This window comes from Clinocottus analis, unplaced genomic scaffold (assembly GCF_023055335.1).
Source record: "Clinocottus analis isolate CAN_PGR_092001 unplaced genomic scaffold, fCliAna1.0.p SCAF_12, whole genome shotgun sequence".
In the NCBI taxonomy this organism is placed as follows: Eukaryota; Metazoa; Chordata; class Actinopteri; order Perciformes; family Cottidae; genus Clinocottus; species Clinocottus analis.
Genome location: NW_027175843.1, coordinates 8487840 through 8515806, shown reverse-complemented (window position 1 = coordinate 8515806; position 27967 = coordinate 8487840). Strand labels below are relative to the sequence as shown.

General features: G+C 41.4%; 1 protein-coding gene across 1 annotated transcript in view; it reads right to left on the bottom strand.

Annotated features, from left to right (window-relative positions):
* Window positions 1–19037: 19037 nt before the first annotated feature.
* The window catches only part of wdr4 (WD repeat domain 4), a 29102-nt gene continuing 20172 nt past the window's right edge, over window positions 19038–27967 (bottom strand). Inside the window, exons 8-11 of the mRNA XM_068573198.1 lie at window positions 26378–26439; window positions 23722–23908; window positions 20237–20306; window positions 19038–19361 (exon numbers count right to left, since the gene is read on the bottom strand). Of these exons, the coding sequence (XP_068429299.1) occupies window positions 19174–19361; window positions 20237–20306; window positions 23722–23908; window positions 26378–26439 (507 nt within the window). The 3' untranslated portion in view covers window positions 19038–19173. The remainder of the gene's footprint in view (window positions 19362–20236; window positions 20307–23721; window positions 23909–26377; window positions 26440–27967) is intronic.

Genomic DNA, 27967 nt, shown 5'->3' with positions numbered 1-27967 from the left:
TCAGTAAAAGGTTTGCCATGTTTAGCAATTAACATGGCAACTTCGTAGCTAGCTTTGATGATGTTTTAATTTGACTCACTGGCTCTCGTGAAGAATTGCTGTTGGGCTGCCAGGCAGCTTGGAGTTGCTTCACTTTTTCAGCGTGCTCACTCCCTGTTAGCTGGTCGTACGTTGTAGCATGTTTAGACTTGTAGTGTTTCTTTACAAATTAGACAAACACAATCGCCTCGATTTTCATTGAAGAAGTGTTGTAATTCCCCGTTCCTGAACGCAGCGGCCCTCACCGCCAACTTTTCTCTTTTTTGCCATCGCCATGGCAGAAATTATTCGAGAAGGGTTTGCGGTACAGATGCAGAGCCAGATGACATTAGAATGGTGCGGCCACCGTGTGGTGAAAGAAGGTACTTTTGAACCTATAGCACAGGGGTGTCCAAAATACATACGGCCCGCAGCTTCAATCTTATAATGTATTATATATGGGCCACCAGCTCTGTCAGAATAAATAAATCACAAAACATTGTCACAGAACAAATTCTGTGACAAAAATGCCAAACGAGAATTAGAAACTTGGTCGCCATTACAGAGTTTGTCCATAAGCGAGAACTAAAAAGATGAGGCAGAGGAAAATCCCTTTCAGCACCTGAACCAGCAGGACTGGCACACCTCAGGGCTCCCACTTTTCTTCCTCTACATCATCGGTCTGATCCAAGACGTGGACAGGTCTGCATACAGATGGGTTGAATAGCTGATGGGGTCAAAGTATTCTCAGTAGCCTGTTTTCCCTCCTCTGTGTGTTCCTGTTGATCCCAGTTTGCCCTGTGTGGGTGTGTCTGCCTGGGCGTGGCCTTCCCTTCTGGCTGCCAATTTACCGACACACCTGCAAACCGTTTCCCTCATCAGCCTCACAGTATATTACCCCAGTTCTCTCTTCACTCTTTGCCAGATCGTCAGTCCACACACCCGGAATGACTACCATGGCCTCTTTGGATCTCAGCAGATTCTTGTGTGTAACTTGTGCTTTCCCAGCCTCTCAGCTCCCCGGAACTCTCCGGAAGAACTGCCCAGCCTCCCCCCAGCCAGCAAAGGACGTCAGCAAGATTTCCTACCTCTCTCTGACCTGTAAATAAATATCATTGTGTATCACTCATGCTACGTGTGCTTACTTTTGGGTCCAGCCCCGCACAACCATGACAGAACGATCTGGGCATGTGGACCCAGCAGAACCAAAGCAGGAGCCCACCATCTCTAAGGCGTTTTCCAGCCAAGGAACTTTACTCGGACAACATCAACAGTATCTCCAGATGCTATTCGACAACGACTGAAAAATGGTAGTCAAAATCGCTGAATTAACAAGTAAACTGTCTCAGTTAACCTCTCTGATGTCTCAATCAGCCAATCCTGCACTGCCTGGTCTCCAGCCCTCTCCAGCTCTGCCCCCAGTAGTGCCCACTCTGTTTAGAGAGTCCTATGTTCCGGACCCTGAACCCTTCTCTGGGACCTGGGTAGGTGCCGAGGTTTCATTCTCCAGTTTTCTCTGGTTTTTAGCCAGCAGCCGTTGACCTTCCCCTTTGACGTTTCCAAGGTGCGTTATAATTTGGGACTGTTTAAAGAAAGGGTTTCGGCCTGGGCAGAAGCCGTTAATTCTAATCTGGCAGTTACTGCCCTTTCCTATGAAGACTTCATTGGCAGGATGAAGGAGGTTTTCGACTATGTGGGTAATGCGGCTACGCGCTTGATTAACCTCCGCTAGGGCCCTAGAGGTACGGCTGATTTCTTTGACGAGTTTAGAACGATCGCAGCAGATTCCAGATGGAACGATACGGCATTGCGAGGGGCGTTTTTGAATGGGCTCAGGGAACACCTAAGAGATGAACTGGCTTCTTGTGATGAACCTGTTGACTTTGATTCTCTAGTTTCCCTAGCTATCCGGCTCGATAACCGCTGGTGTGAGCAACGCAAGGAGAGGTCCGGCCGTCCCAGTCAGTTTTCAAGCCCCAACTCGTCACCACATCAAGCTAAATGGAGAGTGCAACCACCCCCTATGCCGGCTCATTACTCCAAGCCGGCTCATTCCTCCATGGCATCAGCCCCTGCCTCTGCCGATGAGGAGCCCACTTTCTTGCTCTCTGTCCAGTCCGCTCAAAAGACAGGGCTCGCCAGTAGTAGTGGGGGTTCTGGCGAGCCAAACCAGTTCCCCGTCTGGTTCCCAGTCTAGTTCCCTATAAAGTTCCCCGAGCCAGGCTCACCTTGGTTGCTGATTCAAGCCACTGTTTGTCACCAACAACTCTCCTTGCCCCTTCTTTCCCTGATCGACTCTGGCGCTGAGGATAGTTTCTTAGACAGAGACGTGGCCCTCCAGGCAGGTTTCCCCTTAGAACAATTACAGTTCCCCCTCATGACAACTGCCTTAGATGGGAGACTTGAGCAAGCTTTTTGCTCAAGTCTCCCATCGTTCAGCCCCTATGGCCCTTGTCCTGTCTGGTAACCATTGTGAGATTATTTGGCTCTACATAATTTCTTCTCCTACCTCCCCCACTAGTCCTGGGTTATCCTTAGTAAAGGTTGCATAACCCACACATTGACTGGTCAGCAGGGAGAGAGCTTAGCTGGAGCCCTTTCTGTCTCTCGGCCTGCTTGCCGAGAGACAGAAAGGGCTCCAGCACTGCTTCCTGCAGAGGCCCCACATTACCACCAAGCCCTCAGCCCTCTGACCTGTCTGCCATCCCAGCTGAGTATCACTATCTAGGGACTGTGTTCAGTAAGGACTTAGCCCTCTCATTACCTCCTCACCGCCCTTACGACTGTGCCATAGATCTGCTCCCAAGCGCTCCTCTCCCGTCTAGCCGGCTTCATAGCCTGTCCTGTCCTGAGAGGCCATGGAGAAATACATCAAGGAGTTGTTGGCAGGCGGCATAGTCAGACCATCCTCATCCCCTGTTGGCGCTGGATTCTTTTTTGTTTCCAAGAAAGACCACTCTCTGCGTCCATGTATTGATTTCCGTGGATTAAACAACATTACCAAAAATAACAAGTAGCTCTTACCCACTGTTTTTCGAGCCTTGGTTAACGATGTGCTAAGAGACTTCATCCATCGTTTAGTCTTTGTTTACTTGGACGACATCCTTATTTTCTCCCAGAACATGTCCGACCATGGCTCCCATCTTCGCCAGGTCCTCCAGAGACTGTTGGAGAATCGGCTGTTCGTCAAGGCAGAGAAATGCAAGTTCCATGCTGGTTCAGTTGGCTTTCTGGGGTACATCATCGAGAGTGGGCGAGTAATGGCCGACCCAGAAAAGATCAAGGCAGTGACAGAGTGGCCACGACCCTCCAACCGAAAGCAGCTACAGCACTTCCTGGGCTTCGCAAATTTCTATTGGCGGTTCATCAGAGACTACAGCAGGGTTGCAGCTCCCCTAACCAGACTCACGTCCACCTCCATCCCCTTCGCTTGGACCCCTGAGGCGGAGTCTAGGTTCTCCGACCTAAAGGGTAGCTTCACTTCAGGTCCCATCCTGATTCAGCCCAATACCTCTCGACAGTTCATTGTGGAGGTGTATGCTTCAGACAATGGAGTGGGGGCAGTCCTTTCGCAGTGCTCAACCTCCGACCAGAAACTCCATCCCTGTGTCTTTTTCTCCCATCGCTTCCCCCAGCCGAACTTAACTACAAAGTTGGCAACAGGGTGTTACTCGCAGTCAAGCTTGCTTTGGAGTGGGGGCACTGGCTGGAGGGAGTAGAGAAACCTTTTGTGGTTTGGACCGACCACAAGAACTTGACGAATATCCAGTCGGCCAAGCACCTCAATTCCACGTCAAGCCCGCTAGGCATTGTTTTTTGGCCCCTTTAATTTTACCCTTACTTAACGCCCCTGCTCTAGAAAAGCAAAACCTGATGCTCTCTCTCACCTTTATGTCTTGGTGGATTCTCCCCCAGCCAAGACTCCCTCCTTCCTCCTACCCGTGTGGTAGCGGTAGTTACTTAGAAGATAGACTCCATGGTCAGGGAGGCAAACTGTTTGTCCCTCACTCTGTCCGGTCTCAGGTTTTCCAGGGGCTTTTCCTTCCATTTGGGGATGAATCGTACCCTGTCCCTTCTGAAACAACCGTTCTGTTGGCCATTCATGGAAACCGACACCTGGGGCTATGTTGCTGTGTGCACGGTCTGTGCATGAGGAAAAACCTCCCATCGTCCACCGACTGGGTTGCTACGTCCACTTCGTGTTCCAAGCCATCCCTGGTCCCACATTGCTCTAGACTTTGTAACTGGTCAACCCCCATCTCAAGGTAACAGTCATACTCACCATCGTCGATCGTTTTTCTAAAGCTGTTCATTGTGTGGCCCTCCCTCAGCTGCCCACTGCCCGCGAGACAACGTTTTAGTGAGCTATGTTTTCCGCCTCCATGGCATTGCCCTGGACATCGTCTCCGACCGGGGACCCTAGTTTGTTTCGCAGGTTTGGAGGTTATTCTGCCGTGCTCTTGGCGCAATGGTCAGCCTCTCATCCGCAAACCAATGACCAGTCTGAGAGGGCTAACCAGGATCTTGAGGTTGCCCTGCGGTGTATAACTGCCACTAATTCTACCACATGGAGCTCCCAATTGGCAGTGGTGGAGTGTGCCCACAACTCTGACCAATGCTACCACAGGTTTGTCGTCATTTAAATCCTCTGTGGGCTATCAGCCACCTCTGTTTCCCTCCCAGGAGTGCGAGTTGGCTGTCCCTTCGGACCAGATGCACCTCCGCCGCTGCCGGAAGGTCTGGGGAGACACCCACGCCGCACTACTACGCTCTGCAGACAGCAACCGGCGCATTGCTAACTGCCACCGGACCCCAGCCCCAGCATACAAACCAGGTCAGAGTGTTTCTTCAAAGAATATCCCGCTGAAGATCGACTTTAAGAAACTGTCACCCTGTTACATCGGCCCTTGGGTCATTGAACAAATAATCAACCCAATTGCTCTCAGGCTGAAATTACCTCACATTAGGAGGTTGATCCACCCCACGTTTCACGTCTCGCAAATAAAACCAGTTTCTTCCAGCTCCCACTGCCCTCTTTCCGATCCCCCCCGCCTCCTGCCCGGGTGGCTCTTGGACATACGTTATCGCGGCAGAGGGTACCAGTATCTGGTACACTGGAAGGGATACGGCCCAGAGGAGTGACAGTGGGTGCCTCGGTCCTTCATCCTGGATCAGTTTGTCTGTCATGGTCCCTGCTGTGCTCCTCTCCCCTTCTGGTACCCTGGCTGTTTTCCCTCCTTTGTGTTTTCCTGTTGATCCCAGTTTACAATTGTGGGTGTGTCTGCCTGGGCGTGGCCTTCCCTTCCTGCTGCCAATTTACCGACACACCTGCAACCCGTTTCCCTCATTGGCCTCAAAGTATATTACCCCAGTTCTCCTTCCACTCCTCGCCAGATCGTCAGTTCACACACCCGGAACGACTACCACGGACTCTTTGGATCTCAGCAGATTCCTGTGTAACTTGTGCTTTCCTGGGCTCTCAGCTCCCTGGAACTGTCCGGAAGAACTGCCCAGTCTCCCCCCAAACAGCAGAGGACATCAGCAAGATTTCCTACCTCTTTCTGACCTGTAAATAAATATCATTGTATATCACTTTGTAGGCGATTTATGTACGTGTTTCCGTAGCCTCACCGACCGGCAGTGTTTACAACAACGTAAAAGCGTGTATTGTTCTGTAGTTTCTGATTTCAAAAGCCGCTCCTCCTCACACAGCGCTCATGGGCGGTCAGTCTACGGGCAGGCTCGCGCTGCAGGCTCTTCTTTCAAAGAGGAGAACTTTCCACACATGAAGGCATGCTCAGAAGATGTTCTGTGCTCTTGTTCAAGCCAACACAGACCGATACATTTCAACTTTCCTTTTTCCTTTTGTTTCGTATTTCTTTCCTTCCTTAAATATTCTTGGTGTTTCACTGGGTCATCCCTCACTCTTTGTCTGTATTGTTGTACTGCATTGTTGTTCGGTAGTGACAATTCTTAAGGTTACATGCGATTTTTAGACTTTGGAATCACATTCATATTAAAATTATGGAATTTAGCTGATAAGCATTCAGCCATGAGGGACAGGGATGCCGTGTCACTGCCTGGTCAAAAATGCAGGGCTGTGACTAAAGACCAGGCTCAGCCAATAGACTAAACCTGTTGTGTTTCGTTAGTGACATGAAAACGGCAGTGACATGAAAGCTGGGGACATGATAAATAAACCCATAATAAATCTTAATTTTCCAACTTCTATTTAAACCTAATCATAAAGATCATTGTAAAAAAATCTAAAAATTGTGTAAAGTGTCTTTTACAGAAATTTAAATTTAGATTTCAGCATTGGTGACATCTACTTCCCAATAGAAAGTACCCTATAAATTATGACTTTTGTATATATTTATCAGTTTCTTAATTTTATTTTAATGCCTTGGGTTTAAATAGACCACAACATATTCTTACTAAATATCTATGTCTAAAAACTTAATTGTTTTGTTAAATAGTTTTTCTTGTTGGGGGACACCACTTTGAACGAATTCAGTAGACTGGCCCATATACAGTATATATAAATCCCTGGCTCGGTAATCCATGTCCTTGTGTCCACCGTAGCTGTTCTGCTGTGTGTAAATGTTAGTTAGTCCTGATAGACAGGTGGTACCTTGCATGGTAGTAGCTCCTCCCATCATGGTAGCTCCTCCCATCAGTGTATGAATGGGTGAATGATGACTGAAGTAGTGTGAAAGTGCTTTGAGTGGTCTGAAGACTAGAAAAGAGAAATACAAGTAGTTTATTTGTGTTTACTTGTGTACATAACTGTCCTGTCTACACTTTACCCTGTCTTTGTTTGTATTGATGAGTTATTTCACTTTGTGTTGGTCTTAAGGGAGCTATCACCCTGATCCTGGCTACAGACATGGCACGACACAGTGAGATCCTGGACTCCTTCAAGCAGAAAGTCGACCAATTTGACTACGCAGATGAGGAGCACATCACCTGTGTAAGAGCACTTTGACTTACGGCCTTTATGATGCATATTTACTCACTGCAGCAGGCATCCATTCTAAAATCTTTAATTCTCACATCTGCTGTTTGTTTCAGTTTGTCTGGACCAACAAAAAGAAAATAATTTTAGTTTCATCTCATGTTCATTTGATTTAATCAAATTGAACCAAGATGATTTCAATCAAGAGAGACCAATCAAATAAAGAAATGATAATTGTTTCAGTAAACCTGGCCTGCTCCAGGCCAGGTTTACTGAAAGTTCACTAGATAAGATGGCCACTCCCTTCCTCATTGGTGAAGGAGCGATATTAATTATATTAGTTTTATACGGAGAGTTCTTCCAAATCGCCAAGATCCGTTCTCACATCATGATGACTTCCTATACGAGCACTATTGATTCTGCCGACAAGGACTCATTAATTTACAAGACTTTTACCCGACCTGCGGAGCCGCTCCATCGTATGACACGAAAAAAAAGAGGAGACTGCAGTTGGACTCGACCCACGAAGCCACTTCATCCACCAGCGTGGAAGTAGAGCTGCGCGCGAACCCCCTCAGTGAGATTGTTGCACAATCTCACTATTACAGGCATGAAGGAGGTCACACGGGATGTGTGGACCGACCGGCAAAGCTATTTTGACTACTTTGAAAAGAGAAAAAGGCACGGCCACTGTGCTGTTACACAGCGCTCGCGATGTTGTGCATCCTGACTGACCAACTTGACCAGCCCAAACCCGTCAACAATGCATGTGGTTTAAATAACCACCAAACATCCAGTCACATTTAGTAATAACACAACTATCCAACGACATTAAAAACCCACACACACCTGCACCTTGGAGGGCAGAGCTGTGCCGGTCTGAGCAGCAGCAGCAGCAGCACGTATGATTAAATATGATTGCACATGGAAAAAATAAGTTAGGTAGCCAGCATTTCACTCACCACATTTCCGTAATCCTCTGTGTGAAAGGCGTCATCAGTATACAAGCAAGTCATACATAATCCACCAGCAATGTATCTTTTTGGCTCTGGGTTGAAGGTAGAAATTTCTTGCCTTTCCTGAAACATCCTCCATGAGAAAGGCGTTGCCAGTAAATCCACCACCAAGTCTACTCCATTAGTCAGAGTATAAAAAAAATACACTAAGCAAAACTATAAAAATGTAATTGCCTCTCTAAATATGTTTGAACAACGTACTCCTTCCTTCCTACTGAGTTCAGCCGGCTATTTTTCTGGTAGACAGAAGTCAAGGTGCCCCACTGACCAATCACAGCACATGTTAATGGTCACGCGGGCCCAGCGACAAATCACATGTGTAGGGTCTCCAGAAGGCTCTTCCATGTATTTTAACCAGGCTACTCTTACATAGAGGAAGACAGGTGAAATGTGATTGGATAAAAAATGCTGTTAAACATGTCCGAAGAAGCCATTCAAGAGGCCTAAAGGAGCAGAGGAACAGATGAAGGCAGCTGTAATATGAGAAAATAAGCTAACAAATATCGATATCTATAGATATATATATATATATATATAGATATAGATATATAGATAGATATAGATATATAGATATATAGATAGATATATATATAGATATATAGATATAGATATATATAGATATAGATATATATAGATATATATATATATATATATAGATATAGATATATATATAGATATATATATAGATATATATCTATATAGCTCACCAAATTTGTATATATGGCTGGCCACATGGCTGGCCTCAGCTGCTCTCAGGTGTGCTCGCTATCAAAGGCGCAGGTGAGCTTCCCACCCTTTTTTACAGGCCCTGCCCCCCTCCACGGGTCCTAAATATCAGGCTGCCCATGGCCTGCCTTACCACATTTACGTCACATAATTTTTTTTTGGTGGCTGAAGGTCGGTGGGGCTAAGCCCCGTTGCCCTCTATGGGCCGGTCGCCACTGTCTCCAGTGCATTTAACACCATCCAACCACTGCTACTGAGTGAGAAGCTGTGGGTGGTTGGGGTAGAATTATTCACTATCTCCTGGATCACTGACTAGCTCACAGGCAGACAGTTTGTCAGAATGGGCCGTGTGTTGTCTAAAACCGTTGTCAGTGATGTTGGAGACCCACGGGGAACTGTTCTGTCTCCCTTTCTGATCACCCTGTACACCAATGACTTCCAGTACAAGACAGGGTCATTGCCATCTGCAGAAGTACTCTGATGACTCTGCAGTTGTTGGGTGTATTTGGGATGGATGCGAGGACGAGTACAGGGCAGTGGTGAGTGACTTTGTGGAGTGGGCCATTGAGAATCACCTGCGTCTAAACATTAGCAAGATCAGAGAGATGGTGGTGGACTTCAGGAGGAAAATGACAGCTCTTAGACCTCTGAGTTGAGTATTTTTCCTGAGGAAGCTTCGATCCTTCAATGTGTGCAGCAAGATGCTGAAGATGTTCTATCTGTCGGTTGAAGCCAGTGTCTTGTATTTCGCCATTGTCTGCCGGGGAGCAGCATTGGAGCCGGTGACACTAACAGACTTAACAAACTGGTTAAGAAAGCCGGCTCCATCATAAGCTGCAAGCAGAAGCATCTGGAACAGGTAGTGAAGAAACTATTGTCCATATAGAACAACCTGGACCACCCTCTCCACTACCTACTGCAGAGTCAGCGGAGCACTTTCTCTAAAAGATTCAGCACGCTCCGCTGTCACAAGGGCCGATATAGGAAGACATTCCTGCCCATGGCAATTAGACCGTACAACAAATCACCTCTGGCTAGATCCTCTGTGTAATAATTCTCCACTGTACACATTTACATTTGTATTGATTTACACTTCACTCACTTCATATACACTACATATACTTTGCATTTTACACACACTGTTTAAACTTAAATTATTTTCCTTAAATACACACTGCACATATATTATATTCTATTGTGTGTGTGTATATATATATATATATATATATATATATATATATATATTACAGATTTTGCACATTTTAATTGTATACTCTGTTTACATTTAAATTGCACTCTGTTTACATTTAATTTAATTTAATTTTTTAAATACACACTGCACAGTTATTTGTATTCTATTGTGTATACATATCAAACATATTTTGCACATTTTAATTGCATACTCTGTTAACATTTAATTTAAATTGTTAAACTTCAAATTTCTCTTTGGGGATAAATAGAGTACATCTATCTATCCATCTATTCATCCACCATCCATCTATCTCTGTCCTGTTCGGTGGCTGATCCAAACTCTGTTTACATTTAAATTGCACTCTGTTTACATTTAATTTAATTTTCTTAATACACTCTGCACAGTTATTTGTATTCTATTGTGTATACATATCAAACATATTTTGCACATTTTAATTGCATACTCTGTTAACATTTAATTTAAATTGTTAAACTTCAAATTTCTCTTTGGGGATTAATAGAGTACATCTATCTATCCATCTATCTATCCATCCATCCATCTATCTCTGTCCTGTTCGGTGGCTGATCCAAACCACACTAATGGAAGAACAGAGAAAAGACTGGATGATGGCAGAGTAAAACAAGATGAGCAGCTCCTGAGGCAGGTTGAACTTCCTGCTCTGGTGCAGAAAGTACAACCGCTGCTGTGCCTTTTTCGGATGGTGTTGATGTTGGAGGCCCACTTCAGGTCGCGGGAGATTGTGGATCCAAGAAACCTGAAGGTCTCCACCGCAGACACAGTGTTGTTGTGTATGGTACGGGGGGTAGTGTTGGGGAGCTCCTCTTGAAGTCCACTGTCATCTCCACAGTTTTGAGCTTATTCTGCTCCAGGTGGTTCTGACCATACCAGAGTTTCAGCTGGTAAACCTCTCGTCTGTATACAGACTCATCACCGTTCCTGATGAGGCCGATGACCATTGTGTCGTCTGCGAACATCAGGAGTTTAACAGACGGGTCCCAGTTGTTGGTGTTGGGACAGTTTAGGTTGAAGTACCTCCGAGATGATGATGTTGAATGCTGAGCTGAAGTCCACAAACAGGACTTATTTGTCCCTGGGAAGTCGAGTTGTTGCAGCATATAGTGCAGTACCACGTTGACTACATCATCTATCGGCCTATTTGAACAGTAAGCAAACTGCAGGGGGTCCAGCAGGGTCTGTGTGAGGTCCTTCAAATGGATCAACATCAGTCTCTCAAAGGATACATGACCACAGACGTCAGGGCAACTGGCATGTAGTCATTTAATCCTGTGATATAGGATTTATTGGGAACCGGGAAAATCATGGAGCGCTTGAAGCAGGAGGGACTTCACACAGCTCCAGTGATCGGTTGAAGATCTGTGTGAAGATAAGGGCTAGCTGGTCAGCACAGACTTTCAGGCCGGTGGGCGGGACACCGTCTGGGCCCGGAGCCTTCCTGATCTTCTGTCTGAGAAAGAGCCGACTCACATCCTCCTCGCAGATCCTCAGTGCCGTTGGGGGGTTAGATGGAAGAGGTGAGAACGAGGCATAAACATCCTGTATTACAGTGGTTGTAGTGGCCATTTGTCCTGTAAATAAAAATAAATATGAATCAAAAATAAACCAAAATCAAAAAGCCACTGATGCACCATAGGTATGTAAATTACGCTGCTCAAAAGAATGCAGGGTCCATGCGGGAGTTCCAGTTTTACTGATGTTTTATTGTAACTTAATCAAACAAACAAACAAAAGAACAAAATTACCCCCCATACTGCCTACCCAGTCCTGATGTTGTTGCTGTTACTGCTGTCTTTGTTGCTGCTGCTGTCTTTGCTGCTATCGCTGCTGGTAAAAAATTGTAGGCCTACCCAGGTGCCTCACGGTCCTGTACCTGCCTACTCTTTTCTTATACTCTAAGTGCCCACAGCATTATCCAATTAACAAATTGAAAGACTAAGTAAAATATCATCGAAAAAACTATCCTAATACACCAACTAAATCTAACCTAAATAAACAAACAACTATAATTAAACTATATTACTTATGAATAAAATTAACTTATAATATGAGTAAATAGCTCCTACAGTGGTCGAGTGTGTTTTTTGTCCCTGGTGCCTTACTTGATGTGCCATCTGTATTTTGGCAGTGCTTTGCTGAGGTTTGCACTGTAAAAGTCCCGATGAACGCTTTGATTGCATAACATGTCAAATAAATACAATGAACCTTCAAACTGTCTTTCTGCATTAAACATTGAAGAAAGGAACAACATAGTTGCTCACTAATCATAACTAAGTAAATGTAATGGTTAGCAATACAAAGTGACAGTGAATCATTTTGCAATAAGCCTAATAACTTCTTGAACAAACACATTCAAGGTCGAAGCCCAGAATGGCAGGGAGTCTGGGTGTTTGTGCGCTATGGTGTTGATCTACTTCATCAAGTGTTAAGGCTGATTTATACTCGGGTTTTACGCAGAGACGCAAGCACGCAAGACACGCATGGCCGAACTTGCATGGTCAAATCGGCCATTTTGCGTGCGTCACCCCAAATTTCTGACTATCCGTCAAAGCTACGCGACCCGTACGCAGCCCGGAAGGCTGTGATTGGTCCGCTAATCACATCCTTTCTGAGTCTCTCATTTTTGGTTTCATAGCATAATATCGCTGTTTTTAAAAGCCATAGGAGAAACACAAACAATGGATCCCGTTGAAGAATGTTTGGCTGAAGAGGCCCACAAATATGAGCATTTATAAAACCCGTCTGATGGAGTATAAGGACACGCAGATGGCGGTGTATTCCTGGAGGAATATCGGTGAACGTCGGTGTGCATGTCGACTCTAACGGTCGTTTAGCCACCTACTGTTCTGGCGTATGGAAAACGCAAGGGAACTGAAAATCAAAACAAGTCCGTCAATCAGACTGCGTGGCCAGCCGTAGTTGGAGTGCGTGGCCAGCCGTAGTTGGAGTTGCAGAAGTATAATTCAGCCTTGAAGGGCGAAATATATATATATATATATATATATATATATATATATATATATATATATATATATATATATATATATCTTCCTCTAGGAATTTACCGCCATCTACGTGTCTATGTACTCCGTCAGACGGGTTATATAAATGCTCATATTTGCGGACATCTTTAGCCAAACGTTCTCCGACAGGATCCATCGTTTGTGTTTCTGCTATTGCTTTTAAAAACAGCGGTATTATGCTATGAAACCAGAAATGCGAGACTCAGAAAGGATGTAGTTAGCAGACCAATCACAGTCCTGCGGGCTGCGAACGGCTCGCGTAGCTTTGTCGGACAGTCAGAAATTTTGGGTGACGTACGCAAGCATACAAAATGGCTGATGGGACTACGCAAGGGGGACCTTGCGTCTCTGCGTAAAACCCTTTAGGATGTAAACACCAGCCAGGATGAATGAGAAAAACTCCTGCGGTGAATAAAATAGTTTGCAGTCTATTGAAAGTGTTTCTAATTGAGGGCTGAATTATTATTCCTTTAACACTGACATATGTACACTAACCTTCGTTAATATAAAAGCAGATCTCGCCTCCCCTCGTTTTCCCAAATAGAGCCGCTACATGGTCCGCTTGATGGAGTTGGAAGCCACGTCGGCGTCTCCGGTGAATTTCGAGAATAACTGCTGCTCCTCCAACCAAAATCTCTGTAAAGTTTTCTGGTTCAATGAAAACCGGCGAAAAAGTTTGACTAGTGGATTAACAGAAGTTTAAAAGTTCCTCCCCTGCTGAATGTGATCAGAGAGGAAGAGCTGGAAACAAGACAAACAAACTAAAACAGAAAAAGTAAGAGAGAGTGCAGTACTGAGTATCTGCAGCGCCATCTTGATAGGTATCAAATGTGGCTTTTTGTCAGGAGTGGGTGGTTAGGATGAAGTTATAAAGGTTGCTTACCAAGGGCTTCAGTCATCTTTGTGTTTACTGTGCCACTAATCAAGGGCTCTCCAGGTACAAGAGATATGACAAGGCAGGATGGTCCGGTTGGGATGCTGCATTTAGGAGATATCTCTGCAGCACAATATGTAGATGTCTCTAACATACGATAACTGTCACCTCTTCACATCCTATTAATGGTGTCTGTTCATTTTTTTATGTTTTTAACCAAATTATGGGCAGATCATACACTTTGCACCTTCATGTGCATTTTTGCCAATAATATATTTGTACTTTTACTCAAGTCAAATGTTGAATGCAGGATACAGTATGGTATCATTACTGCCATGTAAAAGCAGACCGGTGTACAGGTTTAGCTGTGCTGCAGAGTTTAGCCATCATTAGATATTGTCAAATTAATATTGCAGTAAGAATGCTCAATTTAATTCAAATTCCAAATTTGCCTGAGAGGGCTTAACAATCTATACACATATGACATCCCTGTTCCAGGACCAAAAATAACAGTTTATGTAATATAATAATAATAATAATAATAATAATAATAATAATGATAATACAAGCAGTAATGGTATTGGCCGAACTAACAGCAATGCAGGATGTAACAACAAAGTCAGGCATTTTACCTTAAGTGGCATCCCATCTTATCATACCAAGTTTCCACCTACTGTACGCTTTGCAAGGACACATAAAAAGCTTCTATTCATGATGACCTTTGACCCTGTGCAGCTGAAGATGCTGCTCATCAAGTGCTGCGATATCTCCAACGAGGTGCGGCCCATGGAGGTGGCTGAGCCCTGGGTTGACTGCCTGCTGGAGGAGTACTTCCTACAGGTGGGACAAGAACTCACAACACATTCAAATGATTTGCCGGTTTGCAGTTCTTTTAGACAGGGCAGTTTTTTCTTCAGCAGTGGTCAGACATCATCATCATGTTAGCAATGATGATGATGATGATGTCAGACCTTCTGTTAAATATGTGCAAAAGATTTTTACTTTGGCAAAAAGAGAATCAGGGCTAACAGAAAAAGGGATTTTATTTTCAAGCCACAAACTTCCCCTAAAAGCTGTATATGAATGAACAAATAATACATTTCTCCCTCATATTCTTAAAAAAGTATGTAATGGTGGTTTTCTGTGTGTGCCTGTACTATTTAGAGTGACAGGGAGAAGGCTGAAGGGCTTCCCGTGGCTCCATTCATGGACAGAGAAAAAGTCACCAAGCCGACAACTCAGATTGGCTTCATTCAGTTTGTTCTCATCCCTATGTTCGAGACTGTGATGAAGGTGAATTTGCAGAACACTGACCATTTTGATATGGTTTGGCTTTTGGTGATCAAGTATTTTAAGTAAGCGACAATGTGCATCCCCAAAGCCTTTGGCAATGACAGCAAGTTACACAAATATGCTAAGTAGGGATGACTGCCACACTAAATTAATGTTATGTGTAAGTGTTACGTAAAGCTACAATGATGTTTGTTCATTTTGTTCTGCTGTTAGTTGTTTGTTTTTTTTACAACTGGAGATTTAGATCGTACATTAGTAGAGGTGGAATGCTGCCTCATTTCTTTGTAGCACATCAGATCTTACACACTGCTGCTTTAATGTGACCATTAGTTATATAGTTCTGTGATGCAAAGTAATGAGGTGCATGCGTTTGTGTGTGTGTATTAGCTGTTCCCTCAGATTGAGGAGGCGATGGTGCAACCACTTAGAGAGTCAAGAGACCGATACGAAGAACTCAAACAGATTGATGACGCCATGAATGAGGTTGGAGGATTTCTATAAGTGTGTGGATGCAGTTACTTTGTCATTAGTGCAGATTGTAACTGACAACAAGTAATGTTCCCTTCAAGTGCAGAAAAAGAAATGTGAGAACTTGACCATGGCAGCGAAGAAGTAAGACTTTTTGAAAGGTAGGAAAGAACAGAACTTGCTGAAGTGTTTTCTGTCAGTGTATGGCCAGGTTTCTAGCTTGGACAAATCCAATCCGTCTGTTTCAGCACCAGTGAGCGTAGAGCACAAGAGGGGAGCACTGAGACATCACGTGAACTGAAGTCGTCAGCCACATCACTCACTTCTTCTTGTGAAGAGCAAAGGACCAGGAGGATGTGTGATCTGTCACAGAAATGTAATGAAGTGGATTTGAGACAGCAGCTTTGAGACAGCGTTACAAACTACTGATGGACTCAAGGACCAGATGGACAATCCAAAGCCTTTTTCAGGAAATGTCAACTTTGACTACTTTAGTGACTAAGATATAGATACATATCCTGCACTGTTTTTTTCTTTAAATGTGTTCCTTTTTTCTTTCTTTCTTTTTTTACAAATTGTACAGATTTTTAGTCACCTTTGTTCTTTCCTCCAAAAATAAAAGGATTACTTTCATTACAAAATCCTTTCTGGACTTTTAATATCTGCTTAATTTCTAATCTGCAACACAGCCTCTTGGTTTCAGTTATTCAAACTTGTTACACTCTGTACTGTATGAACATGCAATACTTACATAATGGTTTGCTAATTGTGGACCATTCATAAGACAGGAAATCAGCGAATGCCCAAGAGCTTGACTTTTACTCTTAGTTTTTGGGGATTTGATAAATTGCACATTTGTTCAGAAATATACTCTCCTACTTCAATATTTGTAAGTTAATAACGGGTCAAGGAACTATATGAAGTGTTCAAGAGACAGATTTGGTGAAGCCCAAAAACAGAGCTCGAAGAGAGAGAAGATTTGACGCCACGTCACAGGCGGATTGGGGGAAAAAAGTGTCCCACGATTTACTGTCGCAGAGCCGCTTCACCAGTATGACGAAATGCCCTCGCTGAGCAATGCGCAAATACACATAGCCTCCCGGTCTGTTGAGCGTGGCATGCGTACCCGCCCCCCATCCGTCCCGGCGACAACCTCTCCCTGTGCCAAGGTGCACACCATGTATGTATATATATATATATATATATATATATATATATATATATATATATATATATATATAGGGTGTATATATCACATAAACCTCTGTGGAAAAGGGCTCATCAGTAAAGCCTAAGATTCGAGGTTCGAGGTCAGACGCTAGCTTCACTGACCAATCACAGCGCATGTTAATGGTCACGCGGGCCCTGTGACTAATCTCACATCCAGGGTCTCGAGAAGGGTATTTCATGTATTTTAAGAAGGCTAATTGTACATAGAAAATGAGAAGTGAAATGTGATTGGATAAAACTGCTGTCAAACGGGTCCCAAGAAGCCATACAAGAGGCCTGAAGGAGCAGAGGAACAGCTGAAGGCACAGCTGCACAGTGCAATGAGAAGATTAGCCAATAGGCAAAAATAATTGTAATACATGTGGTGTATTTGTGAAAAACAATTGTATTATAAAAAAAACTATAACTTTCAATTATTAAAAAAAAGATTTCAATTATAAAATAGCTCTGTTCTGTTTAGGCCACCACAGAAGGCTTAGATGGTCCAGCACTGTTGGATGCAAACACAACCCCAGTTGAATATTGATGTTGTTCTGTGTGTGTAAATACAAACCTGTTGCTAACATAACAGAAATGTTATGTGAATTAACTAAAATTAATTAACAGAAAGAAAGTGACCTGGGTAGAAGATGCCTTTATCCATGAATGCAAATACTGTAGTTTGAAAGGAAAGCCAATATTCACCAGTTCAAGCATGAAATGAATGTCTACTTTGAAGCACAATAAATCAATGACAAATCATAAAGCCATCAAAACTATGATTATCCGCAATGCCCTCACACTTGTCAAATTGCAACATCTTTTTGACTGTCGAGTAGTACCTATTCGAAGACAAACACTAACCGAACACCCAAAACTCTAAACTGTATTAAAGAAATGTTTTGTGTGGGAAAGGGGTCATACTAAGACGAACTGTTTTAGAGATAGAACACTTTAAGACTTTCAAAAAAGAATAATGCACATGCTTTGGACAAATGTTTTCTATAATGTTAAAAAAAACCCCGCAATGGTGGCTTTTAATGACGCCACTTACTCACTCAAAAGGTACCGTAGGCACCACAACTCAAGGCCTTCAGGCATGTGGACGTGGTTCAGATGCAAACCCAGCGGATAGGGAGGAAAGGTGATTGAAGGGACTTTGTACGGTATGGTTGCTGGTGGGAGTATTTCAGGAACTACTGATCTACTAGTCAAATTCAGTTTCATGTAAATACAATGTTTTTTTTAGATAGCCATTTTGATAATATTGAATCATCAATGCTACACCTACTGTATAGATTCTCACAAATTCTCCGAACACCAAATAATAATAAAAATCAATTTTCTCGATCAGAGAGACCAAAAAAACATATTTGTTATCTATGCTTGGGTTTCAGAAGGCTCAAAACCTCTCAAAGTTAAATGTGAATGCACCCCATTTCCTCGTATTCTCTTTGTTACTAATTGTATTCCTCATCTAAGTTCTCTCATCATTCATTGGTCAGTGCTTGCTCGGCAGCTTAGTCTTGTGACGTAGGCCCAGACCCAGTGCCCCCCTCAAACCCTGAACCCTCAGGGACTCACTGACACCGCCTGCTAAGTGGTTGAGTGTGATAGGCTTTAGGGCTTGAACTAGTGTCAATATGAATGGTAAGGCATCTAATGCTGACTTACGGAAAGGGTTCATAAAGGGCTCAAAATGTCTGCAAGAGACTTAAACGCAAGGTTTTGGTTCTGTGACAGTGAGACGGAACCCAGAACAATATATTGTAATATATGAAGGGATGCAGTCAGACATCCTGGTATTTTGGGATACTGCATTTGACTGCACACTGGCTAGTATGGTATTCAGAGTATTGGAATGCAACAGAGACATTTATTAGCAACACCTGCGCTTTCACTACTCGTTAACATTTTTTGGTTTGGGAAAGACCTCGAGGAAACACCCAACTTCTCGTCTCCTTTACGTGCTGCCTCTCACAAACTGGACACTGGTCACACAATACTTTGGTTCACTTGCACATCAAAGACAGTTTTCAAATCCAGGCATGCTGTATCAATTCTACGCACGAGAAAAAACCATGTTCCAAAATATGATGTAATGCTTCGGAAATAAATTGAGTGTGAGTAGGAGCAGTGACTGTGAAGAGAGGGCATAAGGTGCACATTCACAAATAGTATGTGTCATCCAGCGATCGTGGCAGAAACAGACGATACAGTTAAATATGAGCTGCTACATTTATTTTTCAAAATCAGCCAGAAACAAAAAACAAACATAAATGTCCCTCTACAGAGGCCATGTGTTATACACATGCTCCCCACGGGCTTCATCAATGCACTCAGACACATCCTTCAATCGTTTAAGTCGATGGCTGAATTCCAACTTCTGATGTCTTCTTGGCCTTCTTGTTGCCATCTGCTTTCTGTGCCATCCCCCTCTTCAGATGCTGCTCCTCCAGTCTCTGCTGCTTCTTCTGCAGGTATGCCGTCACGTTGTCAAAGCTCACCTTGTACAGATGCTCAAAGCGGCTGTCGCTTCTTGTGGAGGCTGTTGTGTAAGAGAGCAAACGGCTAGTGACAGGAACCACATGCACATAAAAAATATCAGGTATGGAAACCAAAACCTTCACACTCGGGTCATGGCACATGTGTATGTCATCCAAAGAAGTCTTTGTAAGATGGAAGCAAGAAACAATATATTACATGCTCTGCATCTTGCCAATTGCTAGACATATGCAGAGGTAGCCTTAGTGCTGCATTTATCTCATTGTTGAATTTGATTGGCTTCTGTCAGAGAGTACAGGAACAAACTCACTGCTTTTAACCACACCCTCACCTTTGTTTTTGCATATGGTGTTGACGTGGAGCATTTGAAAGTCTTTCCACAGAACCCTGTTTTATCAGACCATTACCTTATAACTTTTGAGTTTATACTACCTGATTGTACATAGTAGAGGTGGAATGCTGCTATAGGTAAAGGTTTCTACACCAGATGTCTAACGGACAGTGCTGTTGCTGGATTTAGGGAAGCAATTCCTTTTGTATTTGATTCATTACCATGTCTCAATACAACAGAAGACTCCTGAGTTAACTTCAGTCCGTCCCAGATTGATCATTTTGTCGATGGTGCTACTGGCTCACTGAAAATGACGCTGGACTCGATTACCCCTCTAAAACAGAGGATCATTAAACAAAGGAGACTCGCTCCATAGTATAACCCTTGGACCCGCATACTGAAGTTAGCATCACAGAAACTTGAGGGCATATGGCGTTTTAGAGGAATCTGGGTTAGTTTGGGGGGATAATCTGAGAACATAAAAGAAGGCACTGTCGGCTATTTCAGTCTTGAGGGTGTGAGGATGAAAGAGGTAGGACATAGGAGATACACTGACAAGAAGCATGCGTGCACATGTGTGAGCTGACCCTCAAGTGTCTCCCAGTGTGGCTTGAAGGCTTCAGTCACTCTGTTCAGTTCAGGGCTCTCAGCATCACACTAGATGGAGCAAGAAAGTGTGCAGGTCAGGCAGAGTCAGCACACACAGGAAATAGAAGTAAAATTAGGAAACGTTGAATACTAAAGATGGCCACAGTAGCAAATGTACAGTCAGTATACTACTGCAGAATGATTACATTATACAGAAGTAAACTCCCTTAAAATGGCATTTTAATAACAGGACATTGCCAGGGGTTGTGTCAGCCTCATAAAAAGAAAGTAGATACCATGGCAACCACACATGTCTTACATAAAACCACGTGTCATATTATACTGCTGAATTTAAACAGAGTTTACACCATCAAAATATATTACTGGCCCGTTAGAATCATCAGCTGAGATAAGTAATTTCCTTTTTGGAATTTTTGGAGATGTATTTTTATTTCATTAAAAAAAAATTCCATCAAAAGATGCAGACAAATTCATATTCAAAATGTGTGACTGTCACATTTATTATTGACTTTGTGACTGCCCATACTAATCTGCAATCATTTTTATTTTCTATGTGCTATTTATCAGTGGTGTATAATACTTAAGTATTTTTTTATGTATTTCTGTACTTTACTATTTATATTTCTGTTGACTTTTTCCTTATACTTCACTACATTTTGCAAAGAAAACTGATAAAACTGACTCCGTTACATTTCCTCTGAAACCTTTGTTACTCAATACAAAAGCAAATCTATCTTTAGAGGAAAAATAAATCATGAGACTCGACCAAGCAGGTTTGGAGAATCACAATATTATGCATTTGCCTCTACATCCTCTAGTCCAGCGGTCCCAAACCTTTATGCGCCACAGACCGGTTACGTGAAGACAATACTTTCATGGACCAGGTCTCATCTCGGGATGACGGGAGACAACGACACCCGATGTGTGTTTGTTTTGTCCAGTCTACTCCGTAACTTAAACCTTTATGTCCAGTCTACTGCTTAACTTATAACCCGCTGCACAAAGACAGGATATTGAAATGGGTTTTTGTGATTTTTTGCCGATTTTTGCCTTGGTTTTAATCCAAAACACCAGCAGAATAAAACAGACTTAAGTTTCATTTTTGGGGAAACGTATACACGTAACCTCCTGTCAAAAGGTTCAGTCTGAGGTTACGTACAGACGTATGTATCCTGTCATTTTTCACAATAAAACATCTTTCCGGCCTTGATTTCTTTTCTCCATTCATTCTTTCTGTGCGGCGCGGTACCAAGGGACCCACAGACCGGTACCAGGCAGATTGAGCGCAATTATGAACACACTGCTACAATTACTTCATACGGTCACATTGCTTTTTGGAGAATTATGATGATAAGTTCATAGTAGATGCAAAAGTATACATATGTACAATATATTATGATGAACATTGTTGCTCCTGGATGGATCACTGCCAACCCAATTATTTTATCGACACAACTCCTGGTGCTTGGTTATGAAGGAAACAGCACTTAAAAGAATAAACTTCATAGTTCTCAAAATTCTGACCCTAAGCTTTTTTATTAACAGCATGTACTTGTAATTTTAATACTTAAGTGCATTTTATATCAGAAAAATAATTTTGATATTTAAATATCAAATACTTTAAGACTTTTACTCAAGTAGCATTCTAATAGGTGACTTTCACTTTTACCTAAGTCATTATCCAGGAAAGTATCTTTACTTTTACTCAAGTATGGCTTTTGGGTACTTTATACACCACTCCTATTCATTGGACAGATGGGTGGTTGAGTTGTGGGTGAGCTCCTTAGCTGACCAGTCAGAGCTCCTGTTGCTGTTTTTGTTAAGTATATTTAAGTTTTTTAATGGGCTGTCGTTAAAGCACACACACATATATATATATATATATATATATATATATATATACACACACACACACATATATATATATATATACATACATACATATATACATACACACACATATATATATATATATATATATATATATATATATATATATATATATATATATATATATATATATATATACACACACACACACACACACACACACACACACACACACACACACACACGTAGATGTCAGATGTATATGATATATATCTAGCTGCATTAGAGTGGAAATAGTTAAATAGGTATATTGGAAGCTCATTCTGCTCATGCGTTAAAACAAATTAACTAATTAATCATGTAATTTAATCATAGCGCGTTAATGCGTTATTTTTCACAGCTCTAATACATATATTAGGGCTGAGCAAACAAAAAAAAAATTAATCGCATGATTTTTATGCAATTAATCGCATTGTGCGCCAAAATCAACAACGAAATAAAAAACTATGTGTATTGCAGCTTTTATTTTAAAGCAATGTTACCAGAACAATATAACAGCACTCTGTAGCAACAACAAGTTAACATACATACATAGTTTCTAAATATATATATATATATATATACATATATATATATATATATATATATATATATATATGTATATATATATATATATATATATATATATATATATGAATATATATGTGTATATATATATATGTATATATATATATATATATATATATATATGAATATATATGTGTATATATATATATATATATATATATATATATATATATATATATATATATATATATATATATATTGGAACAGGTACAGTTAAGTAGTAAGGGTCCCTGTGAGGGACAAACCACTCCTTCTTTGGTCCATGTTCAGTCTGTTGCTTACCTTAAAGGTGTTAAAGACCAGCCATTGATTCACTTTATACAAAAGCAATAAATGCTTTTCATGTTTTCAGTTCAGTTCAGTTCAGTTTTTTTTCCTCAGTGAGAAAAGTCCAGTCTGTGTTGGCTTGAACAAGTGCACTGACGTCTGATTGAATGAGGTGGAGATGTGAAGGACAGCTGACAGGTATCAGCGGCGGCGGCTTTGCGCGATTAATGTTCAATTCGGGTCCGCTGAGCTTGCAGAGCGAGCTGCTGGTGACACTTGTGAAGCTTTGAGAGGTGACTCGCTCGCGCGGTGCTCGTTGAGGACAGAAACTACAGAACAATACGTGCTTTCGCGTCTGGCTCAAGTCGGCAAATAGTCCGGTAACGCTCCGGAAGCCCGAGGTCGGAAGTCAATTATCGCCTTCAAAGTAAAATCCCCAAAAATTGTATTTTTATTTTTAAATTAAAAAAATGCAGTTAACACATGATCAAATAATTAACGGCGTTAATTGATTGGACGCGATATTAACGCGTTAACTTGCCCAACCCTAATATATATACAGACACACACACACCCACACACACATACACAAAATGTGTAAACGTATAAGACAAATCTAAATAAATCAGAGAACAATATTTAGATTTTACTTATATCTTCAACAAATCTTTTCATATGTACGTGCTTGTGTATGGAACAATCAATGTCAGGATATGTGTCTGAATGCATCACACTGTACCTGCCAAGAGGATTGTCTAAGCGTGTAAATCTGAAGTGGCGCATCATTGGAGTCCATCAGCACCCAGAGACGGCCCTCCGGGTCAAAGGTCATGTCCAGGGGGCAGTGGGGCAGGCAGAGCCTGCTGTGTGGCATGAGCTTCTCTTCGCCCTCCTGGTCCAGAGTAAAAAACTGAATGGTGGACACACTGAGAACACACAGGACACATCAAACTGTTGAATCAATCAAGTAATTACTGGGTTCATCCATTACTGTTTTTAATGTATTCTGAACATAGAACATTGAAGTGACGGCTTCATTTTGTGACTCTGACCTTCAGTGTCATCTACACTGTACTATACAGCTCCACAGTGACTTTGTTCCTCCATAGGTCAAAAAATACGTTGAAGAGGCAAATACAGCTTTAAGCCAGGGGAGGTATCCCTGTCATGACCAAGGAAAAAGCAGCTTCCTGTCAACAGCAACTCTCAAAAAGGGTTTGGAACTTTAAGTGAGTGAGAAACTTTAAACTGTATGTGAAACATTCCCAGTTCAATTCCACTACCTCCATGTAACCTCCAAAAATAAATGAGGACTTCAGTGAGAAGATAGTCTATTTCTGTACAGTTATTCTTAGTTCTTGTCATTGGTGCCACTGGGTCAGATTACATCTTCACTCACTTCTACATGCTTGTACAGGTTTTCCTTTCCCTTTCATAGAATCTATTTATTTTATTATGTCACCCTGTGATCACATCACTTTCCAGTATTTATATTCAGAGGTGAAAAGAAATCCAGTACATTTTCTTAAATACTGTGGCTTTACAATTTTACTCGAGGGGAATATTGTTTTTTTGGTTTCGCTACATCCAACCAACACCTTTGCTTGTTACTGAATTGTTTTACTTTATATGAACTTATTAAATCTTATGTACTGGTGGGCTTCAACTTCTCACAAGTTTAAGCCCTCTTTCTGTTCTTTTTTTTTAAATGGCTGACTGATTCATGTAGCAAAGGCTTTGGTGTTTAATTTGATGTAAAACATCAATATATTTTCTTGTGATTTATATGTTGTATTTGCAAAAAATACAAAAGGATCCATATTAGGATTCTGTGATTTTTAAAAGGTTAATGCACATTCCTGGGAGCTTCTGTGCTTCCTCACGTCAAGTTTCCGTGGCTGATGCCCCTCCTCTCTACTTCCTTTTGCTGACATTGATCGTGGTTATCTGGATCGTGGTCCATGCCTACTACTCATTTTATAAATAACTTCTGTCATATTATGAATGTGCTGTAACTCTGTTACGTTGTTCATATGTTACTTCTGTCCATTCGGGGAGAAGGATCCTCCTCTGTTGCTCTCCCTCTTCTTTCTTCTCTTTTTTCCCCCATAAAAAATATTTTTTTACTATCTTTTTTGGGGGGAGTTTTTCCTGATCTGATGTGAAGGATGTGTTATGTGTACAGATTGTAAAGCCCTCCGAGGCAAATTTGTACTTGTGATTTTGGGCTATACAAAATAAACTGAATTGAATAAGTAGGCTAACCTACTTATCATTCGTCACTGTCATTGAAATTCAACAATTCAGAGGGTTCAATCTAGTTATATAAGATAAGATATATTAATTCTTTATAGTCCCGCAGTGGGGAAATTGCAGGATTACAGCAGCAAATTTGTAATTTGTGATTTTCGGCTATGCAAAATAAACTGAATTGAATAATCATTAGAGATCAACATGCCCACCTGAATCCAACATTATTTTAAGTTGACTGTGATGTGTTGCCATGACAACATCCTGCCTGTGTTTCAAGAGTGGAATTGAGACGACATGCTATATATGTAAAAATGGATTTGTTAATGAACCTGGCATCTCTATCAATACGACAAAAGAAAATAATAAATGTTCAGCAGCGTTAGTGTGGTCTGTGGTTAATGTTATCCAGTTTACCAACAGTTTGAAAAAAGCTTTGGTCCTGCCCCTGGCACTGATTGTTTTATTGGTTGATTACTTTTTAATTGAGAAACCGTCAATAAACACAATACTACACTATTTTCAGTCCTGACATGATTATCATTTATCATGACATAGTACATCATACATTCTTTGTTGCAAGTTTTTCCAATGTGAGGATTTGCTGCTTTTCCATGTTTCACTGTAAATTCCGCCTCTGTACTGTGGACTGTTGATGAGATTGTATGACGTTATGGATAATAATTAAAGCAATTGATAGATTAACTGAAAATAATATGTAGTTTGATTCCATTTACAGTTTAAAAAAATGGATGTAAAAAAAAAACCCTTTTGACAAAAAAATAAAAATAAAAAAAAAAATATATATATCTTTGGCGAATATACAGCAATTCATTATTATTATTTTTTTTCTGGGTTATTGTTTCCTGATTTCAATTCAAACCAGATTTATTTTTAGTTCAGAGGGTATGATTTTAATTTTGTTTCACTTTTATTCTCATTATTATATCATGCGGTACATCTAAGGTAAAGAGGTGAAATAAAACACTAAAGTATGGTTTAAATTCAAGTGTGGATTGGGAAAAACAATGTTAGCAGCATCCCCAAAACAAGTGCTATTCCATGTTTGTACAGGGTGCTGTGAAAACACACTTTGTCTACCTGCAGAGTCAAATGACTGATTCCTACATGGAAGTTACACTCACCGTTCACACTGCACAGCTACATAGCGAGCGTCAGGAGAGCTGGTAATACAGCATACAGTTGCCTTGTGGGAAATGAAGCAGAGTAGTCAAGTCATTTCAGGAATCTTTTTGTTCTTTTTACAAATAGGGGAATTGTCACTTAGGGTCTTGGAACTGGCACTTAATAAATATGAGCACCAAGATAGTTTTGCCTGATTGAAACCTTGTGGTCTTGGGTGTTTATTTTCTCCATGTTTATTGCCTGCATTTGCACTTCAATAATTGTCCTTCCCACACAGGTCAGCAGGTTTTCCTGGCTCTCATGATTGCAAACATTACAAACTTGGGAGTAGTTTTAGAATTTGAAACACAATTTCAAAAGTTTTAAAACAGGCTTTTTTATTTTTATGACTATTAAATGTCAGGCTTAACTGGCTGATATTGCCAAATGTTGATTTGTTTATTACTAGCCAGATCAACTGGTATAACGGTTTCAGTATTCCATACGGTAAGAAATTTTCATATACCATCATACCAGTGCATAAACACAACATCTATTGTTGCTCTGCATGAGGTAAGCATATTTTATGTTTCACAGTTTAACACAGAGCGCAGGGTTTTAAGTTCAGTCATGGTGCAAAATTACACAGCTGAGCTGCATGCTGGGACAGGCAAGTTGCTGGGCGGCGAACAGCTGTTTGGTGTGTCTTCCGGTCTGTGACCGTTTCTCAATATCCCAGAATACATTTTGGCACCAGCAAATAGGGAACAATGGTGGATGAGAAATCATAACTAAAAGTTGACATTCTCTGAATAATACTGTTATTGAGTCACAAAATGTAATTTTAGGATGTTACGGTTAAAATTTTTAACTTCAGATTTTAATTTAACTTTTGAGCCACCGGACGTTTACTCAATACTAATACAGTAACATTGCCCTGGTCCAGAAGGTGGGATCCTCCTCCATTTCTCTCCCTCAGGTTTCTTCTCCTTTTTCCCCGTAAAACTGTTTTTACTATCTTTTTTTGGTGGAGGGTGGGGGGCGGGGGGGAGTTTTTCCTGATCCAATGTGAGATCCCGGGACAGGATGTCGTATGTGTACAGATTGTAAAGCCCTCCGAGGCAAATTTATATTTGGGATTTTGGGCTATACAAAAAATACTGAATAAAATAAGTAGGCTACCCTATTTATCAATCGTCACTGTCATTGTAATTCACCAATTCAGAAGGTTCAATCTAGTCATATATAGACTGAATAGAAAGTATATAAATTAAGGTGTTTAATCCTGTTGAACTGAAGCAGTATAAATACAATTTAAAGTGGTTAAGTAATAAAAGAGTTAGTTCAATACTTTGTGAATACTGATTAATATCCATGTATTTATTAAAATTTAATTGTTATTGGGATATATTTAGGTTATTTGTACATGGCTATATGGAAATAAATAAAGTTTTGGACTCACACTCTTACTGTATCAAACAGTCAACATGTAAACAATAAACATAGCCAAAAAGAGTGAGACCATCTGAGAATATCCTGGCAATCCAGCCAATAGTTGGTTGGATATTTTTTAATGAGATGGAGGGTCAAGGAATCACCATTCATCAGGA